Source organism: Choloepus didactylus, chromosome 16 (genome assembly GCF_015220235.1).
Source record: "Choloepus didactylus isolate mChoDid1 chromosome 16, mChoDid1.pri, whole genome shotgun sequence".
Classification (NCBI taxonomy): domain Eukaryota; kingdom Metazoa; phylum Chordata; class Mammalia; order Pilosa; family Megalonychidae; genus Choloepus; species Choloepus didactylus.
This window is the reverse complement of record NC_051322.1, coordinates 984239-1011157: the sequence shown is the minus strand read 5'-3', so window position 1 is coordinate 1011157 and position 26919 is coordinate 984239. Positions and strand designations below refer to the sequence as shown.

Sequence of the window (26919 nt, the reverse complement as noted above, 5' to 3'; positions counted from 1 at the left end):
GATGGCTAAGATGTGCTGTCGTCATGACATTTCAGAACTGGGTCTTAAAAGGGGCTCGAGGAAATGCAAAAGTTGCTTCTGTGATGAGTAATTTTGATTTTCGTAAACAAAGGGAAGCCCCGCTCAGTGACCCCGACGGGCCGCCTCTCTGCGCCTGGAGACCAGGGCTGGGAAAGGCGCTGCGGGCCAGTTCCCGAGCTGCCCGCACCTCGCAGGCTCGCCACTGCCGAACCCCGACGCCAGGAGCCTTGAGTCTAGGTCCGGGGTCGCGTGCCTTTCCCGAGGAGAGGTGGGCTCTGGGCTCTTGGGACACAGGTCATTTTTGCCACTGCTGGGTGGTTTGTGGGGGCACAGGGGCCTGGCGGTGCAGCAGGGGTCCCCTCCCCTCCGCCTCCCACTGCAGGAGTCAGGGGAGACGTGCCCAGTATTTACAGCTCGGGGCTCCTGCAGGTGTCCGCTTTCTCCTCTGAAAACAGAGCTTAGGTGGAGACGGCGTCTGCCTACCTATAATTTTCCATTTGGGAACCAGTCTTGTTTTGGTGAAGAGAGAAGCCCTGCATGAGTAATTGGCATCTTTTACCCAAAATGGTGACTCACAGCCCGCCCCCAAATAGTGTGCCACCCAGAGGGACCCCTGAACACGGAAGAGGACTGCAGAGCCTCAGGGTTGAGGGGCTTCTAGAACCCCAGCCACCGAGAGAACAGTACTTTCTTTCACAGAAACCTTCCGAGAGCCTGTTTTTAAGCAAACGCCACTGGGGTGAGGTTAAAAATACCCTGTTTTGCATTTACGTGTCCTGATGTGGCCAGGAGGCGTCCAGGCAGGATATTTTATTTGCTCTGCTGGGTCCTGGCCGAGACCCCGCCCTGCCCGAGTCCTGCTGGGAGCAGAGGCAGGGCTGGCCCTCAGCCCGTGCTCATTAGAGTAATCTCTGTCTCCAGAAAACTACGCCGTGCTTTGCATGCATCGTGTCCCTGAGATCCACAAGGTAGCGATTCTAGGCTCTCCATCCCGTAGACTAGGACACGGCAGCTTGACATGTACAAGAGCTGGGTCAGGACTGCATGTCCGGGTCCGATGCAGTCGGCTGCCTGGGTAGCCTCAGGCTCTCCTTACCTTTGCCCCCTTGGAAGAGGTTGGCGGTGTAGACACTCCTAGGATTGACACCGAGCTGGGTTGAGGGGCCAGCGAGCCGAGGGAAGAGATGGCACCTCAGGGTGTGCGTGGCGACTCGGGCACCTGGCTGTGGAGTTTGCTTCTCCCCTGCAGGCCGAGGGTCTGCTCTCCGGGGTTTGCTTCCTAAGACACTCAGGGAGCTGCTGACCGTTACGAAGCCAGAGTTGGGCGGGGGGTGGGTTCCTTGAATTAAATGACCTCCTATATTCTGGAGCGTCAAGGGGTAAGACTTTGGGGGACAGTGTGGTGATCAGTCACACCAAATAATAGCCTTTTTATCGCCCCTTTCTTCCAGATGGCCACCATGTCTGGGAAATGGAGGCGAAAACGGACAGAGACCTGTGCAAGCCGGTAAGCGTCTGCTGGGTGTGGCCGGGAAGGTGCCCATCGTTGCGCGGTGCTCAGAGATTCCTGGGCAGGGGCCATGGTTCTGGCTAAAACAGGGTGACTAATAAAAATAACAGAGAAATGGAACACATGATAAACATGCTCATAGAACATGTCTTGAAACAAGTGCTGTAATGGTGCAGAGTCACAGGGAGTTATGGCGGGAGCAAGGACCTCGGGGGCCTTGGCCCTTCCCCAGGAGCACTTCAACGCACCTACAAACCTGTGACAGCACTAGTCACGCCAGCTGGGCTCCACGGGGCAGTTTTGGAAAGCGCCCCCACGAAGAACCCCTAGCGTGCACGTTCACACACTGCTCAGAGTCCTCCTTTCTCCTCCTCTTGCTGCTGTCGTCACCATATTTGACTCCAGAGATCCCAGCTGGAGCGGGGTCCCCGCACCCCCTGCTGCCTGTCGCCCCAGGGACCCTGTGCTGTCCTGGGCTCTCCCACTTGAGGGGGCACAGCCCCCTTGGTGTCTGGGGCAGGGTTCTACCAGCTTCCTTTCATAGCAACTCCTTATCACCCCTGCCCTGCAAAGATCACCCCCACTGCTTAGTAGGTGCTTGCTTTGAACATGGAATTGAGGCCAGGTCAGATCTAGTTTTGTCACTCATGTGATTATTCAGTTTGCCTGTGAGCCAGCAGACTTTACATTCCAGGCATGGGGGCTCAGTGTGGCGTGGGATGTCGTCATCATTGTCGTCTTCTCCGGCGTTATTACAGACTTGCAGATGGTTCCACGTGCAGCTGGGCTCATACTTTGCCTTTTTATCTTTCTAGGTTCCATTTGTCCACAGCTGGTACCTAAGAAATCATTAGTCTCTTTGATTAGTTTTGGAGAACTACTGTTTTCCTACTCAGTCCCGGGAAGGCGGTGGGAATCTGCTTCACATAAAGCATTCCCCAACCAGCAGGGGTGTTTCTGAAGACATTCGAGCGTCCCCCAAGCTCTCTGGCTTGTCCCACCGAGCACCAAGGGGCTTTAGTGCCCTTGTCCAGGGTCTGTAGGGAAGGGCAAGCTCTTTTTCCTTTATCCAGCATCTGTAGGTGCAAAGGTAAATTATTCAGAAGTAGAATTCAGGCAGAACCCTTCGTCATTTCTTGGAGTGATCTTCAGGTGCAGGATGGTTGGAGTTAGTCGTGGGAGAGCCTGGGTGGCGAGGGTCTGCTGAGGCTCCCCGCGTGGGCTTTAGGACACCTTGGCTCCAGGGGGGGTTTCAGGTTCCTGTGGAGGGCGGCTCCAGAGGAGGCCACCAGGGGCAACTTCTGCTCATGGCTCTTGAGGTTTGCTGCGGGACCAGGCCCGGCTCCTCGCTGCCAGGGCGCCACGGCAGAAAGGAGCGCCTTTCCGGGGGCCGTCGGCGGGGACAGGCCTCCCTGGCCCAGGGGTAAACAGATACTCCGAGTGTGCACGCCCTCGGGAGCGCCAGGTCTTCTCTAACGGAACCGTCAGGCCCAGGAGTCCCGGTCCTAAAGGCGCACGAACGAGCCTGGAGCCAGAGCAGGTGGCGGTGCGTCCCCCGCGGCAGTGCTTGCCCCACCGACCCCGCGGCCACGCCCACCACCGGCGGCCACGCCCTTCGCGGCCACGCCCAACGCCACAAACACGCACCGCCCACAGCCCCGCCTGCAGCCCGAGGCCCCGCCCCGAGACTCCGCCTACCGCCGCGGCCCCGCCCACTACCACGCCCCCGAGACTCCGCCTACCGCCGCGGCCCCGCCCACCACCACGCCCCCCGAGGCTCCGCCCACCGCCGCGGCCCCGCCCCGTGGGAGCCCCGCGCGCCGCCCGCGGCGGGTGGTCCTGAGGTCCGTCTCGTCTCGCGTCTGCGGCGGGTGCCGTCGTAACCCCGTCCTTTCCGCCGCTTGGTTTCCTGCTGCGTCGTCCTTCTCTCCCGCTCCGCGCCGGCGCTGCTGCCTGGGGTGTCGGCGGTGGTTTGTCCGTCCGGAGCGCTGCGGCGCCTCGGCCCGCGCTCCCCGACACGCCGACCCTCCGGCTCCTCGGCGCCCCCTGCCCGCCTCTCCCCTTCCCTGCGTGTCCCGGGGTCGGGCCTTCCCTCTCCAGCCTCCCCTACCCGGCGCCAGGGAACAGCTTCCCGGGGCAAAGCCCACAGAGTGCGGCTCGGTGGCGCGCTCAGCCCGGCTCCGTGTCCCCGAGGCGGCCGCCTGGGCAGCGTGCATCCACCCATCCATGCGTTCATTCATTCGCTCGTTCATCGTGGGCTCTCGAGCGGCTGTCCGTGCACAGTCCGGCTGCCTCCCCGCCACAGCGCCCTCCCCCGCCACGCCCCTGGGACAGCGGCTGCTTTTTGTATCTGTACTTGAAGGAGTGTGATTTGTAACAGCGTTGCTGTTTTTCATTTAGAGACCGTAAACAACCTCGGCCACCATGCGCCCACCACGCCACTCCTACTTGTTCTTAGCTGGCCACCCCTCACCCGGTCTGCTCAGCCCCAGCGGTCACCCCCTTCTTCAGTCTGCGCGCGTTTGTAGTCGATGACTTACACTTTGGGGCCGTTTTGGTAAAAGGTCTCCCTGAGATCCCACCAGGGAGGTCTCTACAAATTCAGGGAGGTTTGGGGGCTGTGGGTGACCTGCACGTGGGATGAAGGGAGACCCCTCCCACCGGCCTCTGTTCCTGCATTTCCACTGCCATTATCTGAACAGGTACCTCTGGCAACAGATCAGCAGAGGGTGGGGGTTTTGTTTTTCAGTTTTCTAAAGGCTACTGATCTTTAGTTCTCAGGTACAGATGTTTCAGCGGTGGTCTCGGCTAGCCCAGGCAGACACTCCAAATTTGGTCTCAGAGTCTGGGTCTGAGCTGACCCTCCCCACGGTGAAGGTGGGACCCCAGGAGGGTCCCCTGGCCCTGCCTCCCCTTGCCCCTCGCCACGTGGGGCGCACCGATCATCTCTCCCCTCCTGTGAGCAGGAGTCACACGAAGCAGCTGCATTCTCCTGCGTGGCCGCATCTCCTCACTCACAGGGTCACCCAGAGCCAGCTGCTCACGGGCAGGGACAGCTGGCAGCAGTCGACTCGGGAAGAGGAGCCAAGGGCGAGTGTTGAGGGCAAGCCACCTTCCCTTGGTGAGGCTCACTGTCCCTTCCCGTCTTCCCGTCTCTGCAGAACTCGCTGGTGGTAGAGATCCCCCCTTTCCGCAACCAGAGAATCTCCAGCCCCGTGCACGTCAGCTTCTACGTGTGCAACGGGAAGAGGAAGAGGAGCCAGTACCAGCACTTCACCTACCTGCCCGCCCACGGTAACACTCTCCCCCTGGCCTTGCCCTCTGAGAACGAAAGCTCGGGGTGTGGGTTCCGAGATCCCAGGAAGACGTTGCTGCCAAATGAAATGGGGGAGTTGTCCGTTTGAACTGTGTTATTATCCTGCTTGCCAGACCATGTCAAGTTCCTCAAAAAAAAACAAAACACAGAAACCAAAAAGGGCAAAGCCTTAGGTGTATTTTATTACTCGGTGGGGGGTGGGGCTGCATATTGGGAAAATTACCGATCACTTTGCTGGTTGTAAGAACATACAGCCCAGGGCAAGCGAGCACGCCCTTCCGTATGCAGACCCTGAGGTGGCGTTATTGGCGTGTATTGAATTCTATAGATGTTTAAGCTGGAAAAGCAAATAGTTATAATTATTTTGCAGGTGCTTTTAGAAATAAACCCTTGCTGTGAAGCCTGAAGGCTGGAGCCTGATGTCATTAACTAGTCGTTCTGGCTCTCCTGCTCCTGCTAATACCCCATGTGGCATTTATTCATCGACGGATTTCGTCTCCCTGAGACAGTGAGGCTCTTGGGCAGCAGCACTTTTTGTGCAAACTGAAAGCATCCCCGTCTGATTGCCCATTCACACATCCTTGTGATGGCTCCTTATCGCTTTTAAGAAATCAGTTTACCTTTCAATTTTGAGGGGTGTTTTCTTAAAGAAAATGCCACGCAGCCAGCTTTGCTTTTTCCTCCTCCCTGAAGCGGAAGGGAAAGGCGCAGCAGCACTGTGCTCAGAGCGCTGCCGAGGCTGCCTCGGTGGTTCCCGGGACACCTCCGCGGTGGGGAGGGAGTGGGCTCTTCCGGAATGTGTCGTTTATGTAAGCCCAGTTATTTTCAAGTCTTTTGATATTGCTGCCTTTGTTCTAAAGCTGGAATGATTCATATGCTTTAAGAAAACGTACACCAAAAACCAAATGCAAACGCGGCCTTGTTCCCGTAGTAGAGTCAAGAGTTAGTTGACGGCCTCAGCTTTCTCCAGCGGAAGCGGCGTTGACAGTCGGCCGGGTGTAGGGAAACCCTGGAGTACCTGCGTCGGTTAAACCCTCGGGACTGACTGCTTCATCCGGCAAGTGCCGGTGATGCCTTTCGAGATCTGTTGTAAAGTTATCTGCTGCGAGGGCGAGCCTGGGTCGGGCTGCCGGGGCCCTGCGTCCGGGCTGGGAGGCGTCCTGGGCCACGGTGCCCAGAGCCGGCTGCTTCTGGGTTTCTGGAACCCGCGCGGCTCGGGCCTCAAATCCCCTCCACCCCTGGAGTGAGGCACGACGCATCTTGTGAAAGAAAGTATCTCGTTCTCTTTCTGGGAAAGGTAATGACTGCTCTAATTAAACTTAAAGCATGATGGATCAAAAATGGAATGCTTTAAAGAAAACTTAGTCATAATAATAAAGAAAAATTGCTTTCTAAAGCAGTTCAGAAAGCGGCACCGACGTTAATTTTCTTTCTCATTCACTTGGCTTTCTACAGTCCTCTCAGCTTACAGAGCCAGGCTTTCTCAGGACCAGAGGGGCCCTTGTGTGCCCCCTGCCCGCTGGGGAGGCAGACCCCAGGCACAGGACTGAGGTGGGGATGCCCACGGGCCGAGCCACCCTCCTCCGCCTGAGGCCTCGGCCAGGGGCCCCTTGCCCTCTGCAGCCAGACAGTCCAGACTCCCCTCATTTTGACCCCCAAAACCCCCAAAATCACTCCTGGCACACACACACGCTTCCCACTCACGTCCCACCCGCCACACCCTCCCTACACGGGTTCCCCAGGCCCATCCTCACATCCGTTTCTGCACAACCAGAGCTGCGAGGGCGAGCCGTCAACGTTGCCCACAGGGGCTGCCCAGCCCCTCCTTGGGCTTGCCCAGCCCCCTCCCCAGCCTCATGCTCATGGTTCTTTTCTCAAGAGTTTGCCCTCCAGCCCCCAGACCCCCTGATGCGCCCTGAGCTCCGAGGCCTCCCCCTGCTGCCGGCCCTCTGGAACCTTCCACTCATGCTTCGCCACCATCTGCCAGACCCTGTGCTCTGTGGCACCTGCCGGGGTGGGCGCCTGCTTTTAAGTAAATGAACCGACGACAGAGTCGGGGCTGGAGGTTCAGGGTTGTGGTTCCCTGAGTGCATCCGTTTCCCCAGGCTCCCTCCGGCGTCTCTGGAGACCGGTGGTCAGCGCCAGGGCGCCCTGCCCCAGACCCCTTTCCAATGCCGAGCCGCCCCACGGGGCCCCCACGCCAGACAGGCCTGCGGTGAGCTTGCCGTGGAAACAGTCACCTGCATTTAGGTTAGTTGAGGTTTGCTCTCTTCTGTTTTTAGCCTTGGTTGTGAGGCTGCTAATGTTTTTTCCTCTAGGTTTCCGCTGCTTTGTGATGTGAGTTTCATGTTCATTCCTTGGCAGAAGCTCGTCTGTTAAGGGTCGAAGCAGCAGCCTCACTTGCTGATTGTTATTTTGCATATTTAGAGAGGCAAATTCTTTTTGTGGTCATGAAATGTGCTGTTAAAATGTACATGCAAGATAACAAAAATAAACCCATTTAAACCCTCTCTGTGAAGTTTGTTTTCATGTACAAATATGTGAACCATCATTTTAGATTTTCCTTCAAAGCCACGTGTGGCTGAAGATGATGTCATCGCGCCGTTTGTCTTCCCTGTGTCGACACTTTCCTGTTTCTCAAAGTCGAGGCCCCAGGAAGCGTCACCGGGCAGGGCAGGGCCCGCCCCCTGCCCAGAGCCTCTGCCCGGTGTGGCCGGGACTCTCCTCCCGGGGAAAGCCCCGGGGGCCCAGGGTGCAGGTGCAGAAAGTGCTGCTCTGCTGATGGGAAGGCGGGCGGCCCACGCCTTTGTCACAAGCCTCCTCCACTTCTCGTTTCAGCCTAAATTTATCTTCTGATGACTTGGCAGCAGATAGCCCCGCTCAGCGGCTTGGCGCTGCCTCCTCTGTCCTCCACCCACCCGCCGGAACGCCCCCTCGGGCGGACTGGGAGGGGACGGTCGGGCGCAGTGGGGTGCCTGGGCCCTGCTGGAGAGGGTGCCGTGGCGGGGCCTGGAAGGGGCTTGGTCAGCGTGGCACAGCCTGGAGGTCGGCCAAGTGTTCAACTGGGAAAAGTTTCCAGCGTAAGACATCCTGAAAGGAGCACGTGCAGCCAACTGGACATGCCGTTCAGCCGCCCCCTTCTGAAAGCCCCGGGACGGCAGTCAAGTGCCAAGTAACGAAAGCTGTGGTGTGGTTATGAAAGAGGCTGCGGAGCACATGCATGTTCAAAGCTTTTCAAGTTTCTTGTTTGCCCCTGGTTTTGTTCACGTGTGCCTGCATTTATCCTTCGGGAAGGAAAACATCCCGTCTTTCCAGTGTGCCGTGCGAGCTGAGAGATGCTGCAGGGACTCTGCCCGGGACGTTCCGGTGCTGGAAGGCGACTGCAGTCAGGCCAGTCAGAACTAGAAACAAAAAACGGCGTCACGTCTGTGGAGAGGTCTCCCGGGTTTGGTTTGGAAGGTGAATGTCCGTCGGCTTTAAGCGTTGAGCTCACTTTTGAGACGGTGGCTCTCATGCCCTCGTGTCCTCGTGTCCTCGTGCCCTGGTCTGGAGTTTATAAGGTGGGGTGAGCGGACTCTGAGAAAAACAATACAGAGTTATGAACACAAAATTCTATACCAAGTCCATGTTTACTTAAAATGAAAAAATAAATCATGACAAATTATTGGAATCCTTGAGAGATGGGTTCTTTGGGTTTTTGTCTGAGGTCTTTTTAGTTAGTTTACCAAAAATGATTACCTAGAAATGCTTCTGACTACACCTGGGCTCCTCCTCCTCATCTGGAGCCCCTGATGAGTCCCAGCACCTCCTGGCACCCAGCCCAGGTAGGTGAGGGCCCAGGCAGGTGAGGGCCCAGACAGGTGAGGGCCAGACAGGTGAGAGCCCAGGCAGGTGAGGGCCAGACAGGTGAGAGCCCAGGCAGGTGAGGGCCCAGGCAGGTGGGGGCCCAGGCAGGTGAGGGCCAGACAGGTGAGAGCCCAGGCAGGTGAGGGCCAGACAGGTGAGAGCCCAGGCAGGTGAGGGCCCAGACAGGTGAGAGCCCAGGCAGGTGGGGGCCAGACAGGTGAGAGCCCAGGTAGGTGAGGGCCCAGGCAGGTGGGGGCCTGGGCAGGTGAGGGGCCTGAAGCCTGTCTGTCCTTCGTTGGCATGCGGTGGCCAGTCTCTGGTGCTGGGTGCAGTGAGGGAAAGTCACACGGGTCTGAGACTTGCCCTGCACCCCCGTACCCCTGTCCATGAGGTGGTCGGTGCAGAAATGTGTGCCTGAGACCCACTGGCCCTTGCCCCCGCGTATGCACGAGCCGTCTGCAAGAAGTGCCGTGGGCCCGGTGGCTCGCTGGGGCAGCAGCTTCACTAAAGCTTCCGAGGAAACAGCTGCCCCCAAAACCGGTCACCAGTGTCCAGACCCCAGAGGGATGGCCAGACAGGCCTCCTGAGCCTTCTGCGGGGAGCTGTGGCTCTCGGGTGAAGACATTAGTGGCACCAAGACGGGGTGGCCGCCACTGTCCTGCATCATTGCCCCCTCCCCCCCCAGCACAAGGGGAAGAAGCTGTGAGGTCACTGGTGAGGTCACCAGCGATGGCCTCAGGTGGAAGATGCACCTCAGGTGGTAGAAATGGACATCGATTCCTCTGTGCTCTTGTCTGGACTGAACAGAACAAAACAGCACAAGAGTGGCCAGCGAGCACGCCCGCGTCGGCTCAGAAGGATGCGGCCAAGCAGGCGCCCAGGGCTGTTGGCCCGACCTGGTGTGGGTCCAGCTTGGAGAGCTGGAGCAGAGGCCTTTGAGGCTGCCAGGCTGGTGCGCTGAGCAGCCCCAGGCCCTGCGGGGTTTCCTGGTGGCACCTCAGCCAGCTGGGGTGGGGGAGGCTCCCTGGTCTGCTCGTTTGTGCATGTGGTTCTAGAGCTGTGCCCGTGGGGTGGGGCTGGGCGGGCTTCCTGGGCCGAGGCGCTGCCCGTGGGCAGCTGCTGGGAGCTCAGCCCGCGTGTCCTCAGGTGCCCAGGTAAATCCATCAAAGGGAGACAGAGCTTCTGGATGGAATTAAGAACAGACACCAAGCACTGCCTGGAGAAGCCCAAGTCCACCCTGTTTAGCTCAAACATCCTCCTCTTTACGGCAACCTTTCGTTTGTCTGTTCCAGGGTTTTTGGTTTAATTTCCCCAAGACCATCACAGGAAAAGTTTGATCCCAAAGGAATTGTCTTCATTCAAGTGGTCTAAATGCTCAAGAGGGATTTTGAATAGTTACTTAGCCTTGGCTTTGGGATTTTTTCAGTATGATTTCAGTCTGATGTAAGCGCTCTGTAAGCCTCTTTTTGGAAGGTCTCTGCAGCCCTCCTCGTCTGCCCTCTTCCCCAGGACAGTGGGGTGCGGTTCCCACGGCTGCCCTCTCCGATGGGGTCTTCGCGGGTAGATGTTCCTTCCATTTACAGACAAGGGAAGAAGCCCCGAGGGGTTCGGTCCTCGGCCTGGGACCAGCCACAGGTCACAGCAGAGCTGGGCCGGGACGTCCGACACCCAAGCCGGTGTTCCTCCCAGAAGCACCAGGGACGTGCCTCCAGGCTGCACCCCCTTCCAGTCCTGGCCTTTAAATAAAAATCGCTCCCGTTCTGATGCTTCCGTGTGCAGATGCGGTTTCTTTTCTCTGGACAATGAGTCCCCCTGGCCTGGGCCGCGGAGCCCTGCGTTTCAGTTCCCTCGGTTGGCAGCGGTGCCTGGCAGGAAGGTTCCCAAGACTTCCCGAAGGAAAGGTTTCTCAAAGTCGGTTTCCTGTGCTCTCCCGTTTACTGAGTGTCAAAACTGGCCCGGGCAGCGGGGAGGTAAGTGCAGCCGCTGGGCACAGGGAGGCAGCGGAGGGACAGCTGCCTCGTCTCGGAGACCTGGCGCCTTCGGGGGCAGCAGAGGCTGCGGCCCTCCTGCCAGGGGTGTGGGGTGTGCACTGCGCCGCTGGCCCAAGGGGTAAGTCCGGCAGCTGCAGCGGCGCCAGGTTCTCTCCTGCAGGACCGCGAAGCCCCCATGGGGTCCGGAGCAGAGGCAGCCTGGCTCCCAGGGGCCCTGCGGGAAGTCTGGCAGATGGTGTCCGCCCGCGGGCTGCCGTGGACAGCGTGGCGGGTTCCTGCCGGCTGCAGCCATCCTCCGTCGGTGCCGTTGGGCATCAGCCCGTGGGTGGCGGGCGTGGCCGGGCACACCTGGTCCCAGGTGAAACCCACGTGGAGCGTGACACGGAGCCCATTAAAGCCCCACAACTCCGAGGGAGACCGTTTTTATTAAATTCTTGCTCTTGCTGGCTCTTTTACTATTCTAAAAAGCAATAGACTTGTGTTTTAATTTCCCGCCTCCTGTGTCTCAGCCTAATGGGGCAGAGGAAACGTGGATGAACTGCTCATGCCTGGCTGGGTGCTGGCCCCTCCAAGCCCCTGGGGTTTAATATTCTGGAAGGGCCTCCCCTCCGTTAGTGGGGGCACGTCTCACGTTCCCTGGGGTCTGCGTCGTGCAGGGACGGTCAGGTGTGGAGGTGGTGCACCGGGCAGCTGATTGGGACGCTGTCTCCCCACGGCTCAGCAGGGTTGGCTGTTCGCACAGGCCCTCTTGTCCTTCTTGATGTAATTTCACATTTCACAGTCCTGAACACTGTTTTCTCCGCTGTGGCCTGCCTTCCTGAGTTCAGTTTCAAGGGTCTGGAGTTCACTTTTGATCCATGTGTTGCTGAACTTGCCGTCAAGTGGTCCACGGATGTGAACTCAGCTTTGGCAGTGGGGAGTTTTCCCCAAATGTTGAAAGGAGAGCTCAGAGTAAAGGGAGACTCAGACCTGCACATCCTTCAGGAAGTTATTCTGGAAGAGATGTGCTCAAACGTCTTTCAGCCCAGCGTTGTGCTTCCTGTAAGCCTGGCCTGTGGAGACAGAGCAGGGGTTTGGGTTTGGGGGGGATTCCTGGACGGAATATGTTATGGGAATGGACGTTGGATCCAAACTTGGGGGAAAGAACGTAATCAGGCCCCCCCTCCGGAAGCGGTGAGCTGGGCCAGTTCCTGCCGTGGGGGCGGCCTGAGGGCACTGCCCAGTGGGGTCAGCGAGCTGGGCAGGGGCGTCAGGAGGGAGACTGTGTGACCACCACAGCCCTGGCGGTGATTGAGGGGTGGGAAGGGCTGTTGTTAGCAATCCAGGGGCCACCGGCACGAGAACCAGAGGAAGTGGGGGCTCCCAAGGCTGCCCATCCAAGAGGCCTGGGCACAGGAGTGTGTAGAACTAGAGAGGAGCATTTAAAACTATTTAACAAAGAATTGCTCAGCTCACCGACGGCAAGCGTGGACATCTGTTAGCAAGCGTGCCCGAGGGTCCCAGGAGACTGCCCAGCAGGCGACCCAGGACGGCCCTGCCCCTGACCGGAGCCACAAGCTCGCGACTCGCAGCTGCCTGCAAGGACAGCCCCCGGAGAACGAACCCTGATCTCCACCAAGTAGAGTGGAGTGTGGGCGGCTTCTGGGGGGACTGGTCAGTGCCAGCTTTTGCCTGCAGAGCCTGTTTGGCCATTAGGGGGGCACCAGAACCCAGTGTCGCCCTGCAAAGACGCCTCCGTGGAGCTGAGCCCTCACACCTGTGGGCCGTGGGGTCACCGCCGTGTGGAGAATGAGGCTCTTACTTCACCTGCACATTCCTGAGTTTAAATCTCGGCTGCACCTGGCGACGGGACCGTGGGAGCTCGTCCGAGTCACCTGGTCTGTGTGCCGTCTTCCTCTCCCGGAAGCGGGGGCGCAGTGCTGCTCCTCACAGCTGCCGCCGAACCGCCAGCACCGAGGTCTGTGGAAGACACAGCGCTGGGTTCCACGCAGCGCGTCCCAGACAACCCTTAACTGGAAACCTCACAGGGTTGAAACCAGTGTGAGAGCTGGTCAGGCTGCTGGTGCCGTACTGGAAAGGAACGAACACGTTCACAAAGGAAAAGCAACTGAATTTCTGAATCAAAACTCTGTTTCCTCCTTTGCCGGATTCACTGCTGTGACTTGGGGTGAACCCACCGGCTCGTGCATCTGCTCTGGAAACGGAGAACGGCTCGGTATCGGCCCTCCAGGCTGGCAGTTCGGGTGGTGCCAATCATTGCCCTTCCCTTTTCGTTATTTAGAAGGCGTCACGCCCTGACACTCCCGTTGCTGGTTGTTGACACCGAACGTGGGGGGCTTGCCTGCCCCACAGCTGACAGCAGGCTGACCTGTCTAGACTGAACAAACCCCCGTTCGTCCAGCTCTGTGGGGGCTGCCAGGGAAAGTCACGAGGCCGAGCCACATGGGGCCGTCAGAGCCAATGCTGACACGGGGCCCGTCATGGTGGCCGCTCGCCGTGGCCGGCACCTCAGTGGTCAGAGCATTTGTCCCGAGTTCTGTCTGCTGGTTCCCACGGCATCTGGTGACCAGATGTCAGTACAGAAGGAGGATGGGGTCTCAGAGCGCACCCTGGTCCCCTGGGCCTCCCGCCGTGCCACCTGGGGGGTCGCAGGCCTGGAAGGGCTGTGGGGGCAGCGGCACGTGGAGCCCCACGGACGGGCTCAGGGTCCACTGCCCCATCGCTGAGTTCGTAGTTCCTCCCGACTCCTGAGGGTGCTGCCGCCGCCCCAGACAGCCGGGGAGACTGAGGCTCATGGAATCGGGGGTCAGCCCCCCCGTCATCGGTTCAGGGTGACGTGGGAGTTCAGCCCCAGCCTCACCCTGCCGGAAAGCTCAGCAGGAGACACGGCTGGGTGGCCTGGCCTCCTCGGCCTCCTTGGCCTCCAGCCTCCGGGGTCAGCCACAGCCCATTACGAATCGGCTCCCCAGGTGCGAAGCCAGTGAGGGGCGTTTGAAAGACAGTCCCCACTCGCCGGAAGCATTCTCTACGTTTTATTTGTGCAGCTTTGGGGTTGGTGTGTTTCGCCTTCATTTCTTACTCTTCGTTTGTCAGACAGCAGTCACTCTATTGTAAGTGTCAGCGAAAATACTTCACAGGAGCTTGAAAATCGTTTGTATTTCATTTTTGTTTGTAGCACCACCATGTATTTCTGAGTAAAACAGTGGGGTTCATGAGGTGGTTACTCGGGGGGCCCCAGTCTCCAGAGAGCCCTTGGCAAGGGCGAGGAAGGATGGTGTCGCGCTGGGCTGCGCCCTCGGACGGCCCCGGAGTGGCTGGGACCTGCCCCGGGTGGGCCGTGGGGCTGGCTGGGGCCCCGGGGTCTTGGGCCTGCGCCCCGCCTGCGGGCCGGGCAGCTGTGGAGGGGTGCAGCCCCTCAGGGCTCCCCGGCCGGGGCAGCAGCCACCTGCTCCGCCTCTCTGAGGGCACGCGAAGCCCACGTCCTGACCCGGAAGGAGACCCGAGAACTGGCCCCGGGGCTGCTCGAGCTCCGCTCTGCCGGAGGCCGCTGTGTGCGCCTGTGACGTGTGTCCGCAGACCGCACGGCCGCCCTCTGCTACCCCTCGGGCCCCGGCCTGGCCGCTGCCTGGTTAGTCCAAGCGGGGCGTCCTGGGTTCAAGGGCAAGCCGAGCATCCACAGGCTTCGCTTCTGCTCCGACCCCGCACAGACGGGGCAGTCCCTTCAGCCTCGGGCCGCTCCGGCCGCCTGGGCCTTGTTCGTCTCCTCACCAGTCGCCAGGGTTGCCTGGGAAGCCTACGAATGGACATCCGGGCGTCCTCGCTGTGCCGATGCCCAGGACAGGCCTCTTCAGCAGGAGCCTCGAAGGAGTCGCTGCAGAAGGCGGGGCGGGAAGGGGTGGGGGGTGGGGACCCCGTGGCCGCAGCACAGAGCTGCAGCCCCCCAAGATACCTGCTTGCCCCACGGCTCCCTGGGCCCCTGTGGAAGGCAGGGGAGTGGTCCAGGTGCCTCAGCCACGAAGACTGGCCATGGCAGCTGCTCCTCCTGGGACTTCTGGGCCGAGGCTCCCCTCCAGCAAGGCTTGGTTCTTGGGGGGCTCCCCTGGGTCCATCAGGGTGACCTCCAGGCCTGGCCTGAGCATGGGGAGGGGTGAGGAGTGGCCCCACGGCAGCTTCCCGTGGCACTGGACCGGGACCTCAGCCGGAACCCTCCTGCAGACTTGGGCTCCGAGTGACCAGCCCCTGGGGTGCAGGGCCAGGAATCATCCCTCCACTGACGTGCGCCCACCCCGGGAGCCCTTGTCTGAACTTGACTGAGTGGAAGAGGCAGGAGGGCAGCTCCTGGCGTTGGTGGCCCTGGAGCTGGAGGGAAACCCTCCCAGGGACACGGCCCTCCTGGTGCCTCCCAGGCAGGGCGTCCGAGCAGGTGCCGGCAGGAGCTCGGCGTCACAGGTCAGCCGTGGGGCCTGGGGCGGGGACGGCAGTCTGAGACTTTAGGGTGTGGATGATGCGTCCTGGCTGGTCTGTGCAATGGTGTGTGCCCCACGTGTCCCCACTCCAGGCCCCGTGTGGCTGAGGACCCTCATGGTGGGCGCCCCGAGCGGCCGTAGCACCTTCTCCCCACACAAGGGCTGGGGCTGCATCCACGCGCCCGCTGTCTGTAATGCACCTGGATTACAGACGCGCCGGGGCCTGCTGGTTCCATGGGTCCCTGGGCATCAGCTGCGCTACCTTGTGTCCTTCCCAGTTACCTGACGGGCGACACACTAGCCGGCAGGAGGGGGGACGCCTGGAGTAGAAACTTCCTTCAGCCAGTGGGCTCGGCTCGTCCCCGCGAGATAGGTGGGCTCAGCCCCTGCCCGTGCCCTTCCCCAGTGCGTGTGATGGGGGTGGGACCCTGTCGAAGTGTGTCCAGGATGTGCTTTTTGTTTCCTCCCCAACGGGAAATGCGTGGCGTCTCCCCCCGTGGTCCTGACCTGTAGGGAGGGTCCGGCTCCTCCGGCATCGCCACGGGGAACAGTCTCCACTGGCTGGTAGCCCCCGCGGTGCCGTCTTGCTTCTGGGGCTGTGGTGGAGTGGGAGTGGGGGCTGCCAGCAGACCCCCCAGGCCACCGCTTGCCCGGGTCAGGCCACTACCCCGTGGCCCCTGCACTGGTGGACACCAAGACGGTCTGTGCTCGGCCCTGGAGCTTGCCGGCGCCATCTCGGTCAGGGACCGGGGCTGGGGGAGCAGGCCATGGCCCCCGCGCGTCCCCCATTCCTCTCAGGAGCGCTCAGGGCCGTGGAGAGGAGCTCACTCCCCAGCCCGGGCAGGGTCTCCGGGGCTGGGAGGGAGGCAGCAAGAGAAAGGAAGCGTCTCCCCGTGGGGTCGGCCAGCTGGAGGGGACATGCCACGTGGCGTCCGTGCAGCGCGGCCTCCCCGAAGCCCCCGCCCACAGGCGTCCACTCCAGCCGCTGCCTCTTCGGGGCCACACCCAGCAAGCTCGGCCTGGAGGGACCGAGCAAGGTCTCGGGCCAGAGCTGGCGGGTCTGCGGCTGGAAGGGGGGCTTCGCCACGCGGTCGCAGAGGGCAGTGCCCGGCAGGGGTCAGGCCGACGCCTGGGGGACCTGCGGGAACCGGCTGACCCAGGGCTGTAGTGGAGCAGCGTCCTGTTGGGTGTTGGTTCCTTCCTTAGCTGAGGTCAAAGCCAAGGGTTTTCCCACATTGCACTCGCCTGGGAGGTCAAGTGAACTCAGCTGCCCCGTGCAGCCTCTACCCCCTGCCGCCCGTCCCCACAGCCCACGTGCCCGGGGTGGACGCTGCCCCGAGTCGCACGGCAGGCCCGGCAGAGGCCGCCCCCGAGGCCAATGGCGGCACAGCAGCCAACGCTGTCCTCCCCAGGAGGGGTCTGGGTGGCTGTGGGGGCCGGGCAGTTTAGACACCTCGTGGAGCAGAGGTTCCCGCGGCCCCCACTTGGCGCACGGGCCGAGAATCCTGGCCGCCTCCCACCCTCACTGCGCAGCGACCCTGCGGCGGGTCGGTTCATCCACTGGCACTCGCTGGACAGCGGTGTCCGGAGTCACCATCAGGCCCGTGCGGAGCCGACAGCGCAGGCGTTTCCGAAGCACTCACAGACACTGTGTGAGAGACGCACTGGCCCTCTCGGCTGGCCACTGTCCCAGGGCCCAGGGTGATGGAGAACATGCCCCAGAGGTCACTGCTTTCATCTTCCAGCTGTGTGTAGATATTCTTAAAGATTACGAGCTCCGAAAATCACCAGCCTGAGAACTCCACCTGTGCCGTCTGGACCCGTGAGCAGGAAGTGCCCGCCATGGCTGCTGGTTGCACTGCACTCGGTGGCAGCTCGGCCCCCTCAGGCCTGAGGCACCCCCCTGCGTGGGGCTCGCCAAGCGTGGCCTCCGTGGGTGACTCTCCTCGGACCCTGATGACATTCCAGCCCTCACTGTTGCTGGACCTTCAACGTGCTTGCAAAGGGCAAAACGAACCCGGGTGGGGGCTGTTCCTGAGACCCCTGCTCTGCAGCCGCCCTACTGGGTACCCCCCTGGGGAAATGCCCAGAGAGCCCGGGCACCCAGCAGCCCAGAAGTTTCTCCTCTTCATCGCAGAGCCCTGGGTGAGGTGAGACGCTGTCCGCTTAGCTGGCAGCCCCCGATGGAAAGGTGCTGGGGCTGACAGCTGCCGTCAGAGACTCGGGTCTCGGCTTTCTGATTTGAGATGAGTTGACGGCGAACCTCTTTTCTGTGGAATGTGAGGCACTTGTCTCATTCTTGCACCCAAAGCGTGCAGCCCCTCCACTCACGCACCACGGCCTCGGGGGCTGCCACGGGAAACCAACATGGATCATGCTGTAGATACGGAACTTACGGGTCTGGGCAGGGTAGGGATGGACGCAGCGGGTGGTAGCGGTCAGACTGCCCCACAGGCGGGAACAGGGCCGCCTTTGAGCAGGGGTCAGCCTGGGAAGCCTCCCGACCTGGTGAGGTGCTCACGGGCCGGACCCCACCTCTCAAGGCTCGCCTCCGAGGTGGCAGCTGGAGGCCGGTGGCTGGTCACTGTGAGCTGCAGACTGGGAAGTCGGCAGAAGGCCCAGGGCCGGGCCAGGGGCTATTGAGCCGGGTCAGATCCTCTTGTCTGGCTGCACAGCGGAGCCGGAGTCTGAGGGTCCGGGGCGGGCCCAGGCTTGGCATTGCAAGCACCCCCTGGTTCTCTGTGCCATGGGGCTAAGCAAGCCCCCACCCCACATCTGGGCAGCTCTGTCGTCCAGCCGGTGAGTCCAGGTCAGAGCCTCAAAAGGCACTCAAGTAGTGAAATTCCCGGTCCTCAAGAAAGACAGGACAGCTCCAGCTCCCAGAAGATGCACGAAGTGTCCTCAGCGTTGGGACTTGCTCTTCCCTTGTCGCGCTGCCCAAACAATCCCGTATAATGCTGGCCAGAGATGGGTGTGCTCCTGTTGCACGGACGTGTGGCCCTGTATCCACGAGGCCACTCTGTTGACTGATCAGTGCCAGGAAGCCGCACCACCAGGGATGGGCCTGTAGCCCGTGGCCCCTCTGCAGTGACGCGGTCGTCTCTGGTGTGTGATACCCACAGGTTCCAGCTGCTCTCCCGGAGCCTCGACGATAGAGCGCTCACAGAGCAAGCAGGCAGAGCACCACGGAGTGTGAGCGGGGGCTGCCGGCAGGTGGGATGTGCCGGGGAGCTTCACGTGACTGTCCGTCGCCCTGCAGGGAAGGGCCCCCCAGGACCTCCTCGGGACGCACGCAGCTCCCGGCGAGACCTGGTGTTTGCTCCGATGAGCAGGCCAGCTGATTGCGGAGAGGTTTTGTGGCCACGGAGAGACGGTGCCTTTCCATCCCCGTTGCCCTGTGTGCTCTCGGCCGTGTAGACGTCAGCGCCTGCTAGTGATCCAGCCCGGAGAACGTTACCTCCCTCCTCAGTGTGCTGGAGCGTGCGTTTTAAAAACATTTATCTGAATGAGTAGGGACTTGTAGAAGCCAATGTGCCAAACAAGAAAAATCCCTTGGGAATCCCCGAAGCTTGAAAGTCCTAGTGGCCACCCCTGGGCCCTGCGGCGGTGAGGCCCAGGGCACTTCCATCCGAGGGGGAGACCGCCCGCGGGGTGCTGGACCCGAGCTCACCCTAGCCCAGGGCTCTGCAGATGGAGTGCTTCCCAACTCGGGGCCCTGGCTGGGGACCACGCCGTGTGACCTGGTGCACCTGATAACTCACTGTCTGAGGCACAGTCACGGGTGCCGCCTGGGTGTCTGCTGTGAGCTCAGGTGCTGTCACCAGGAGCCTGCCGCAGAGCTGCCCCATCCAGATGCCTCTTCTGAAAAGGTCTCAGAGCAGAAAAGTAACAAGAAAATGAGAAGTGTGGGAGAAGAGCCTGTGGTCACAGTGGACCGCATGCCTTGTGGGTTTGCATCATTCACCTATTTTCTCCCGGTGCTCCCCGCCGAATGCAGAGGCGCCTGTTGCATGGGTCTGGCCTGTGGCCTGGCACGGGGCTGTGTGCAGCCCCTGGGTCATCTGAGCTGCACCCGCTCCCCTGCCTGGGCTGTGGGAGCTACGTCCTCTCTCGGGCCTCCCTTGGCCTTGTCAGTTTAGGGCACAGGTGGACAAGCGTGGACAAGCCGCTGACGTGGGAGTGGCACGGCTTGTACCCTTAGGAGTGAAGACGAGGGCAGGGAGGGAGAGCTGGCGTCTTTACCTACTTAGGAGCGTTTCTCTTTTAACGAGTAAAAGCGTCTCTCGTGCAGCAGATGGTCCTTAGTCCTTTCAGCCATCGCTTTCCTGACTTTGAAAACCCATCTTTTTGCACTCAAATTGACCAGTTGTGCAGACGTTTATCAAATAGGCATCAGTAGCAGTGGAAACACAGTATTCCATCCAAGTTAAAACGTCTGCTTTGATTACTACAAATCCACGGAGCCCCTGGGCCCAGAGCTCCGACTGCAGTTTGCAAATGGATTTTTATAGCACATTAGAGCTGGAGGGAGGCCAAAGAAAATAGTCCTCCTCAGTATTAGAACCAGCTGGGGCTTTCTTGAGCTGATGACTCATTCCCTTTCTTTTAATTGGGCGGAGAACCAGGCCCAAGTCACACGGGGTCTTGGTCAAGATGCTGTTTGTTTGCAAAGGGTGTCTCAGCCACGGCCCGCACCATCCGCCGGCCACGGGCTCATGTATCCTTCTCTTCCTTTGACAGTTCCCATGATAAAGACAGAGCCCACCGATGACTACGATCCTGTGCCCACCTGCGGACCAGTGAGCCACGGACTCAGCCCCCTCCCCAGGCCGAGCCTCGGCCCACAGCTCCTGCTTGCCCCCGGGCCTGCCGCCTGCCTCGCCACCAGCTTCGCGTCCTGTCAGCAGAGAGGCCCGGCCGTGTCACCCGTGCCCACCGCCAGCCCGAAGCTGCACGACCTCCCTCCCGCCGCGTTCGGCACAGGCATCGGCAGCCCTGGCCCCGGGCAGCTCGGCCCCCCGCCGCCAGCTGGAGCGGCCCCCGCCATGCAGGAGGTGCTGGGGCCCGTGGGCGCGCAGCCCGGAGCGCCGGCCCTCGCCATGCTGCAGCCGCAGGTGAGTCCGCACCCGAGTAGCTGCTCCCTGGGTTACCGGCCCGCGCTCTACCCCGACAGCCCCTCTCCTCCACTCCTGCCCACGACCCGAGAGCCCGCCTGCCTGCAGCCCTGCAGCCCGCCCGCCGTGGGCCCCCCGCAGCCCCCGCTGCCGACGGTGCAGACAGCGGCACCTCCCACCGCCCGGCCGTCACCGCCCGAGGTGCTCGAGGACGGGGACCCCTCCGTGGCTCCCACTCCTGTCACGGTCAAGCGGGAGCCCCACGGCCTGGACCAGCTCTTCCTGGACGACGGTGAGTGCGCGCGGCCGGGCAGGGAGCGTGTCCTCCCCGAGGCCGGGCTGGGCGCGGCTGCAGCGTCGGGCGCGTCCTCTGTTTAGCGAACTTGGCTTTAAAATCGCGGCTTAGGTTAAAGTAATCGACTCTGCTCGGGACGATGGTGCAAAATTGCCTAATGACACAACAGGCTCACCGCGGTGATGAGCACGGTGGCTTTCCCGGTGTCTTTGAAGTAACCGGCTCCTGGGCCCCCTTCCTGGGAAGCCGGGAGCTCCCTGACCCCGACCGTGACCCCCACCGTAACCCGCCGTGAAGCAGGCACGTGCAGCACCCCTCAATCATGTGGAAAGTAAGGCCTTGGAGACCCCTGTGGTCGGGCTCGGTGGTGAGAGGAAGTCTGTGTTCTGTGTTTCTGGGGCGAGTAGGCCCAAAGGCTTCTTGCTCCCTGCAGCCTGTTTACTCGGAGATGGGACGGTTTCCCGTGGCGGCCGTGGCCGTCCTGCTGGACCTCTGCCCCCACCTCGTGCCACTCACGTGGCTCAGCCGTGATGGCGAGAGGAGGCAGGGGCCACACAGGTGTCTCGCACACCAGGGCACACTCAGCACGCCTGTGGGGCTCCGTGCCCCCCGACGCCCTGGCCTCCGTGGCCACCCGCACCTGGGCTTGCTGTGGGGTCACAGGCTCCGGCTGGGGTCCGAGGGTCCTCTCGGAGAGCTCCTGCTTCCCAACTGGTTTTTCCAGGAGTGGGGAGGTGGTCACCCCGGTTCACCCACACTTCCTCGTGGAACCCTGTTTACTCAATTCCCTCAAAGGAACGGGGTGTCCCTGACCAGGACTGGCATGAGCCCTGGAAGGCCTCATGGCGTGTCCACCCTGGACCGCAGCCTCGGATTCTGTCCTCGGATCCCTGGACAGAGACGCCCTGTGCTCTTAGCTTTGCAGAGTCCCATCTGTGAGCAAGGTGCTGCTGGATGCTTCCAGCTAATTCCTAGCTAAAGCCGCTTTTTGAGGAGGATGCGTATTCAGATATTCCTGATCAAAAAAGATTCACCCTTGAATGCAGCGGGCTGTGCCGTGGCAGGCGCTTGTTTGGATGCTGACCTTACAGCACATCAGCCCCTTCCCTTCGCCCCTGCAGGTGCAGACCCAGGCTGGCACCCGGTGGGGGCAGCTGCCATGGAATTCAGGGGACACCTGCCGCCTTGGTTCCCGCCTCCCTTCAGAGTGACGTGCTTTAGGCCCACGGCTGCCCTTGGCTTGTTCCTGGGAGTTGGTTCTGACTCCAAGGGGCCCATGGAGCTGTCCGCTTTGTGTGGGGCGGTCCCCGTAACTGTGTTTCTCGCTTACTGGGGCTGACCCTGCACCCCAGAGTGCTCTTACCCTAACCCCCAAACAGGCATCGCTTTCTGCTTGGAGTCGCCTGGGGTTTTTGGCTGCGGACGCAATAGAGGGCCCCACGTCTGGCTCCAGCCCCACCTCTCTCCCACATATACGCCCCACTTCCCTACCCCAGCCCCTCCCTCACGTGCACCCCCCCCCCCCATGTGCCTTCTGTGTAGCCACATCGTGGATCCAGTCCCGGGGTCCCTGGGTGGTGCCTCCCGTGCTCAGGGCAGGGCCCTGGATCCGGGTCAGAGTCGGCCGCAGAGCTGCCCCCGGCGTGTGCAAGGCCAAGTCCACGCCTGTCCCGATACCCCCTGTGCCTGTGCATCCGGGGAACACTCAGGGCCCAGCTCAGGACCAGGGGAGGCCGAGGCAGGGCTTGGCCCTCGGGGCGGCGGAACAAATTCTCACGTGCACAGTGCAGGGTGCCCAGCTGGGTGGGGACGGCAGGGGGTCACGCTGGGATGGCGGGCACCCCAGAACCGGGGACACCCGGGGCTTCTCCCCAGTGTGGGGTCCATCAGGGCACCCCCTCAGGCCCGCCTCGGCCAAGCAGACTTGGGGGGCAAGCTCTGTTGAGGTGAAGCCTTGCTGAGCCCTGGGCACTGGCACACAAGGTGCTCTAGCCCTCCCAGGGCTCCAGGGCACATCGTGGGCAGTGGGGCCACAAGACTTTCAGGGCCCAGTCGGGACCCCTGTGAGTGAGGGGAGGCAACCCCCCGGGAAGGCGGCAAGGGGCGCATGGGCTGGGGCCTGGTGCATGGTGGGTGCTTGGGCGAGCCCAAGGCAGTTGTGTCTGCAGCTGCCTGTCTGCGTGTTTGCCTAAGTGGGGCTTTCAATGCCACAGCTCCTGCCCCCTCACGATGAGGGACCTCCACTCAGGGCTGGGGCTGCCTGGCTGAGGGCGGGGGCGGGAGAGTGGGCTGCACGACACCCACCCTGAGGCTGCGCACCCCCAAGGACCCCGGGGTAGCGGCCGCCGGCCTCGTTATCCCCCACCCCCAGCCTGCTCCAGGGCCTGCTGGTTTTCAACTAAAGGAAACTTGTGGGGTTTTGTTTTGACATATCCTGTAAATGTCGCCGTATCCCGCGAGAGAATTCCTTGGGGCTTGGCCTCGCCTACGTGAGCTGGAGCAGATGGGGGTCCACCCCCAGCGTGGGGTCCCCCCGGCCTCTCAGTTTTGGATCTGTGACCTACTCAAGGAAAACGGCATAGAAGGGTGAATGAAAGGAAGAGGAAAACTAAGTCAGGAAACTAAGCCCCGAACATCTAGGGCCTTGGACGTCAGAAAGCAAACGCCTCGTCCTCGTTGATCGGGCGCCGTGGGTGCTGTGCTGGAGCAGCGGGGGTGTGGCTGCCGCGGGGCCCCTGCGCCAGGGCCCGTCCTCGCCGCCGGCTGCCCCGCGGCCGCTGCCACCCTCCTGGGCTCGGCGGGCGGAGGGCGGTGCGGCCCCTCTCCTGGCTTTGCCGTGCCGCCGCCGGTGCATCGCTGGGGCTCGGGGCTGCGCCTCCCCGGCCGGCGCGCCACCCCCGTTGGTCCCTCCGGGCCCGCGAGCAGCGCTGTTCCCAGGAGCCCGGACGTCGTTACAGCAGGCAGCAGACGGGGGTGGCGGTGACCGCCTCGGCCCCGTCGCCCCTGGCCGGGCTTGAGTTTCTCTCCCCTCCTCCCTGAGCTCCAGCGGCTCTGGGAGGAAACAGAAAGCTTTCCTCATGGAAAGTCTTACTCACCTGGCCCCGGGCCCACGTCTGCGGCGTCCACGTTTCCAGCGACGGGCGGGGGAGTTGCTCCGGGCTCCGACTCACCCGGTGGCACCGGGGGCGGGGGCCCCTGCGAGGGGGTGGTGACTGTGGCCGCGAGGCCATTCCTCGGGCCGTCCGTGCCTCCCGAGAGGCCCCCGTGTGGGCAGTGACCGGCACAGCCCGGGAGGGGCTGTCCAGGGCCGTCAGGAGGCCCCAGATGCAGCGCCGCGTCCCGGGCCGGGCAGGGCCGCTGCCGCCGACAGAAGCCCCGACAGCCCCCCTCGGGGAGCAGGGCACCGGGGAAGGCCGCGGGCCAGGCACCGGGAAGGGCGCAGGGTACGGCGGGCGCTTCCCAGAGGGCTCAGCCACGGCCCGGGACCCCTGACACATGCTCGGCAGCCCAGGCACCCGGGCCCCGCAGTGTGTCCAGCACATGTGCGGGCATTTGCATGACTGTTTCCGTTTCTGCTGAGATGGTTGCCGTCCTGTAGACTCGTCCCCAGCAGCTCCCGGAGGGGCGGTTGATGAGGAAGCGGGAGGTTTCCCTTGGGTTGTGCTGACGGGTGTGGGGTCCCCCAGGGAGCTGCCTCTGCGAGGGAACCTGCCGCCCCTTCCGGCCACCTACGGTGTCCACTGTTAAGGTGCCCGACAGCCGGGCTGGGTTTCGCCACCTCACGTGCTGACGCTGCCGCAGGATTCAGCTCCGTCGCGTGCTGGGCTGCGCCGTCGGAGCCTCTCCTGCCCCTTCCCACCGGCGGGTGTGAGGGACGGGGCGCTTGGCTGGCTGCGTGTGCGGCTCACGCAGCACCTGGGCTCAGGTGTCTCATGGCTCTGGGACGTTTTTGGTCGCCCGTGGCGCTGTGAGGTACTCCACATTTCCCATCGGTCTGCTGGTTTTCTGTGCCCTTTGCGAGGAAACTCGGGGGTATTGCTTTCGCCGACTGCTAACCTGCTGCCTTTCCCCACCCGCATTGCATCCTCACCGCTTCCTTCCTAAGGCGAGAGTTGTTTGAAGTTCATTTGAGGGAAGGACGTGGGGATGGAGGTGGAAATAGGCCGAGGGGAGAGCTAGGAAGGTCTGCGGCGTGAGGATATTCCGTCCCCTGGGGATCCCTTCAGCCCACGGGAAGTTTGTGACCAGCAGAAGTGGAACGAGACCAAGAATTGGCGTGCGGTCAGCATGCAGTTGTCTGGCCACGTGGGGCATGTTGCACTGTTTTTGCCACTTGTCGTGGGCAGGCTGTGAACAGTGTGACATGTTGGAGGAGGATTTCAACCTGCAGCTGTTACAGTGCTGGGATTTCTTCTCATGTCCACTCTCTCTACTTTCCTCCTCCAAATGGGTGAAAATTTGACAGAACCGTTCAGTGGCATCTCCGTTTCAGATCAGGCTGAACAGCACTGGCCCGAGGTACCCGTTCTTTTCCAAGGCTTGCACACGCCGCAGGGCTTTCCTGTGTGGGCCGAGCACTCCCTGCAAACACTCTCGGATCTGTGAACCAGCAAACAGCAGTGGCTGTGCCACCCACCGGGGCATGGAGCAGTCAAGCAGGATGGCGACCTTCAGAAGGTCCAGCTGCTGAGGAACAGTGTGGTGTCCCTCGGAGCGCAGTGACCAGGCCATGCAGGGCCCCATCCTCCCCTGTCGTGCTGCCATGTTTTTGCGAGAGCAGCAGGGCCCTGTAACCCAGGCTGAGCACTCGGCTCTCCGGCTTCCACAGCTCCAGGCACAAGGCCAGCCGGGCACCCGGACACACCTGTAAGGGATTTTCCTTATGCAGAAGTGCGTCGCTGCTTGTGGATTCCCAGGGAATGCGGCTGACGGACCTGCAGGTGGTCCCCGGCTGAGAGACGAGCATTTGGTCAGTCAGGATCGTACTGAAGATGCTCTCGGGCCCGTGGCCCATCGCTGCCAGCGCACGCAAGGCCCGAGCGGTGGTGACGGCAGCAGCACTGACCGCTTTACAGTGATACCAGCAGGAAGATACAGCAACTATAAACATACACACCAACAACAGACCCCGAAAACATGAAACAAAAACCAACAGACTCAAAGGAAGAGCAAACAGTTCAACAATAAAAGCTGGAGGCATCAGGACTCCACTTTCAGGAATGTGTGGAACAACGAGACAGAAAATCAGCAAGAACAGACAACACTGAACCCCTGAATCGCCACCATGACCCAGCAGACATCTTCAGGTCACTCGGCAGAGCACACGATTCTTTTCAAGGACACACGGAACGTTCACCATGCTACGGTGCCCCCTAGGCCAGAAAACAAGCCTTATGAATTTAAATAAATTTAAAAGGATTTAATTTTGAGCACATTGGAATTAAATTGGAAATCAACACCAAAATTAAGAGACTCCACAAATATTTGGAAATTAAATAACATTTCTACATAATCTATGGAATAACTGAGAAGTTAAAAGGGAAATTAGAAAGTATTTTGAACTGAATAAAAATGAAAATACAACATAGCAAAACTTACAGGGTGCAGCTAAAGCAGTGCTTAGAGGGAAACTTACAGCTTTAAATGCCTGTATCAGGAAGGAAGAAAGGTTTCAAATAAATTTAAGCTTTCACTTTCAGAATCTGTAAAAAGAGCAAACTAACCACAAGGCAAGCAGAAGGAGGGAAATGATAGAGTTGAGAGCATTACGAATGAAATAGAAAACAGCAAATGGAAAAAAAATCAACAAAACCAAAAGTTAGCTCTTTTAAAATAGCAACAAAATTGAAAAACTTTTAAATAGCTTGACCAAGAAAAATTAGAACTGAAAGAAGGGACATTTCTATCAACCCTTCAGAAATTAAAAGGATTGTAAGAGATACTATAAATAACTTTATGCCAACAAATACAACAACTTAGATGAACCGGAAAAATTCTTAGAAAAATACAAATGACCGAAACTGTCTTAAGAAGAAAAAATAAGTCTAAATAGGCATGTAGCAGGTAGAGGAAATGATTAATTTAAAAACTGTGCACAAAGGAAGGCCCAAGTCCAGAGAGCTTTGCTGGAGACTCCTATAAACCATTCAGACACCCCACACACTCTTACGGCAGAAGATCAGTAATATTTCACAAACTCTTCCAGAAATGGAGGAAGAAGGAACACTTCTCAGTTCATTCTGTGAAGCCCAAATTACCTTGATACCAACGCCAGGCAGAAGTATCACAAGAAAAGAAACTGTAGGTAAATATGCCTTATGAATGTAGAAACCAGAATCCACAACAAAATATTAGAAAACT

At 60.5% G+C, this 26919-nt stretch overlaps 1 protein-coding gene across 6 annotated transcripts in view; it reads left to right on the top strand.

Moving 5' to 3' along the window:
* NFATC1 (nuclear factor of activated T cells 1) overlaps positions 1-26919 on the top strand; it is a 112437-nt gene that overhangs the window by 61031 nt on the left and 24487 nt on the right. For 2 of the 6 annotated variants that reach the window (XM_037805673.1, XM_037805674.1), the window contains exons 7-9: positions 1473-1528; positions 4693-4825; positions 19891-20556. In XM_037805673.1, coding sequence (XP_037661601.1) covers positions 1473-1528; positions 4693-4825; positions 19891-20556 — 855 coding nt within the window. Of the gene's footprint in view, positions 1-1472; positions 1529-4692; positions 4826-5217; positions 5757-5781; positions 6612-19890; positions 20557-26919 lie in introns of those variants that run through there. The other 4 variants (XM_037805675.1, XM_037805676.1, XM_037805678.1 and 1 more) reach the window with 4 other exon arrangements.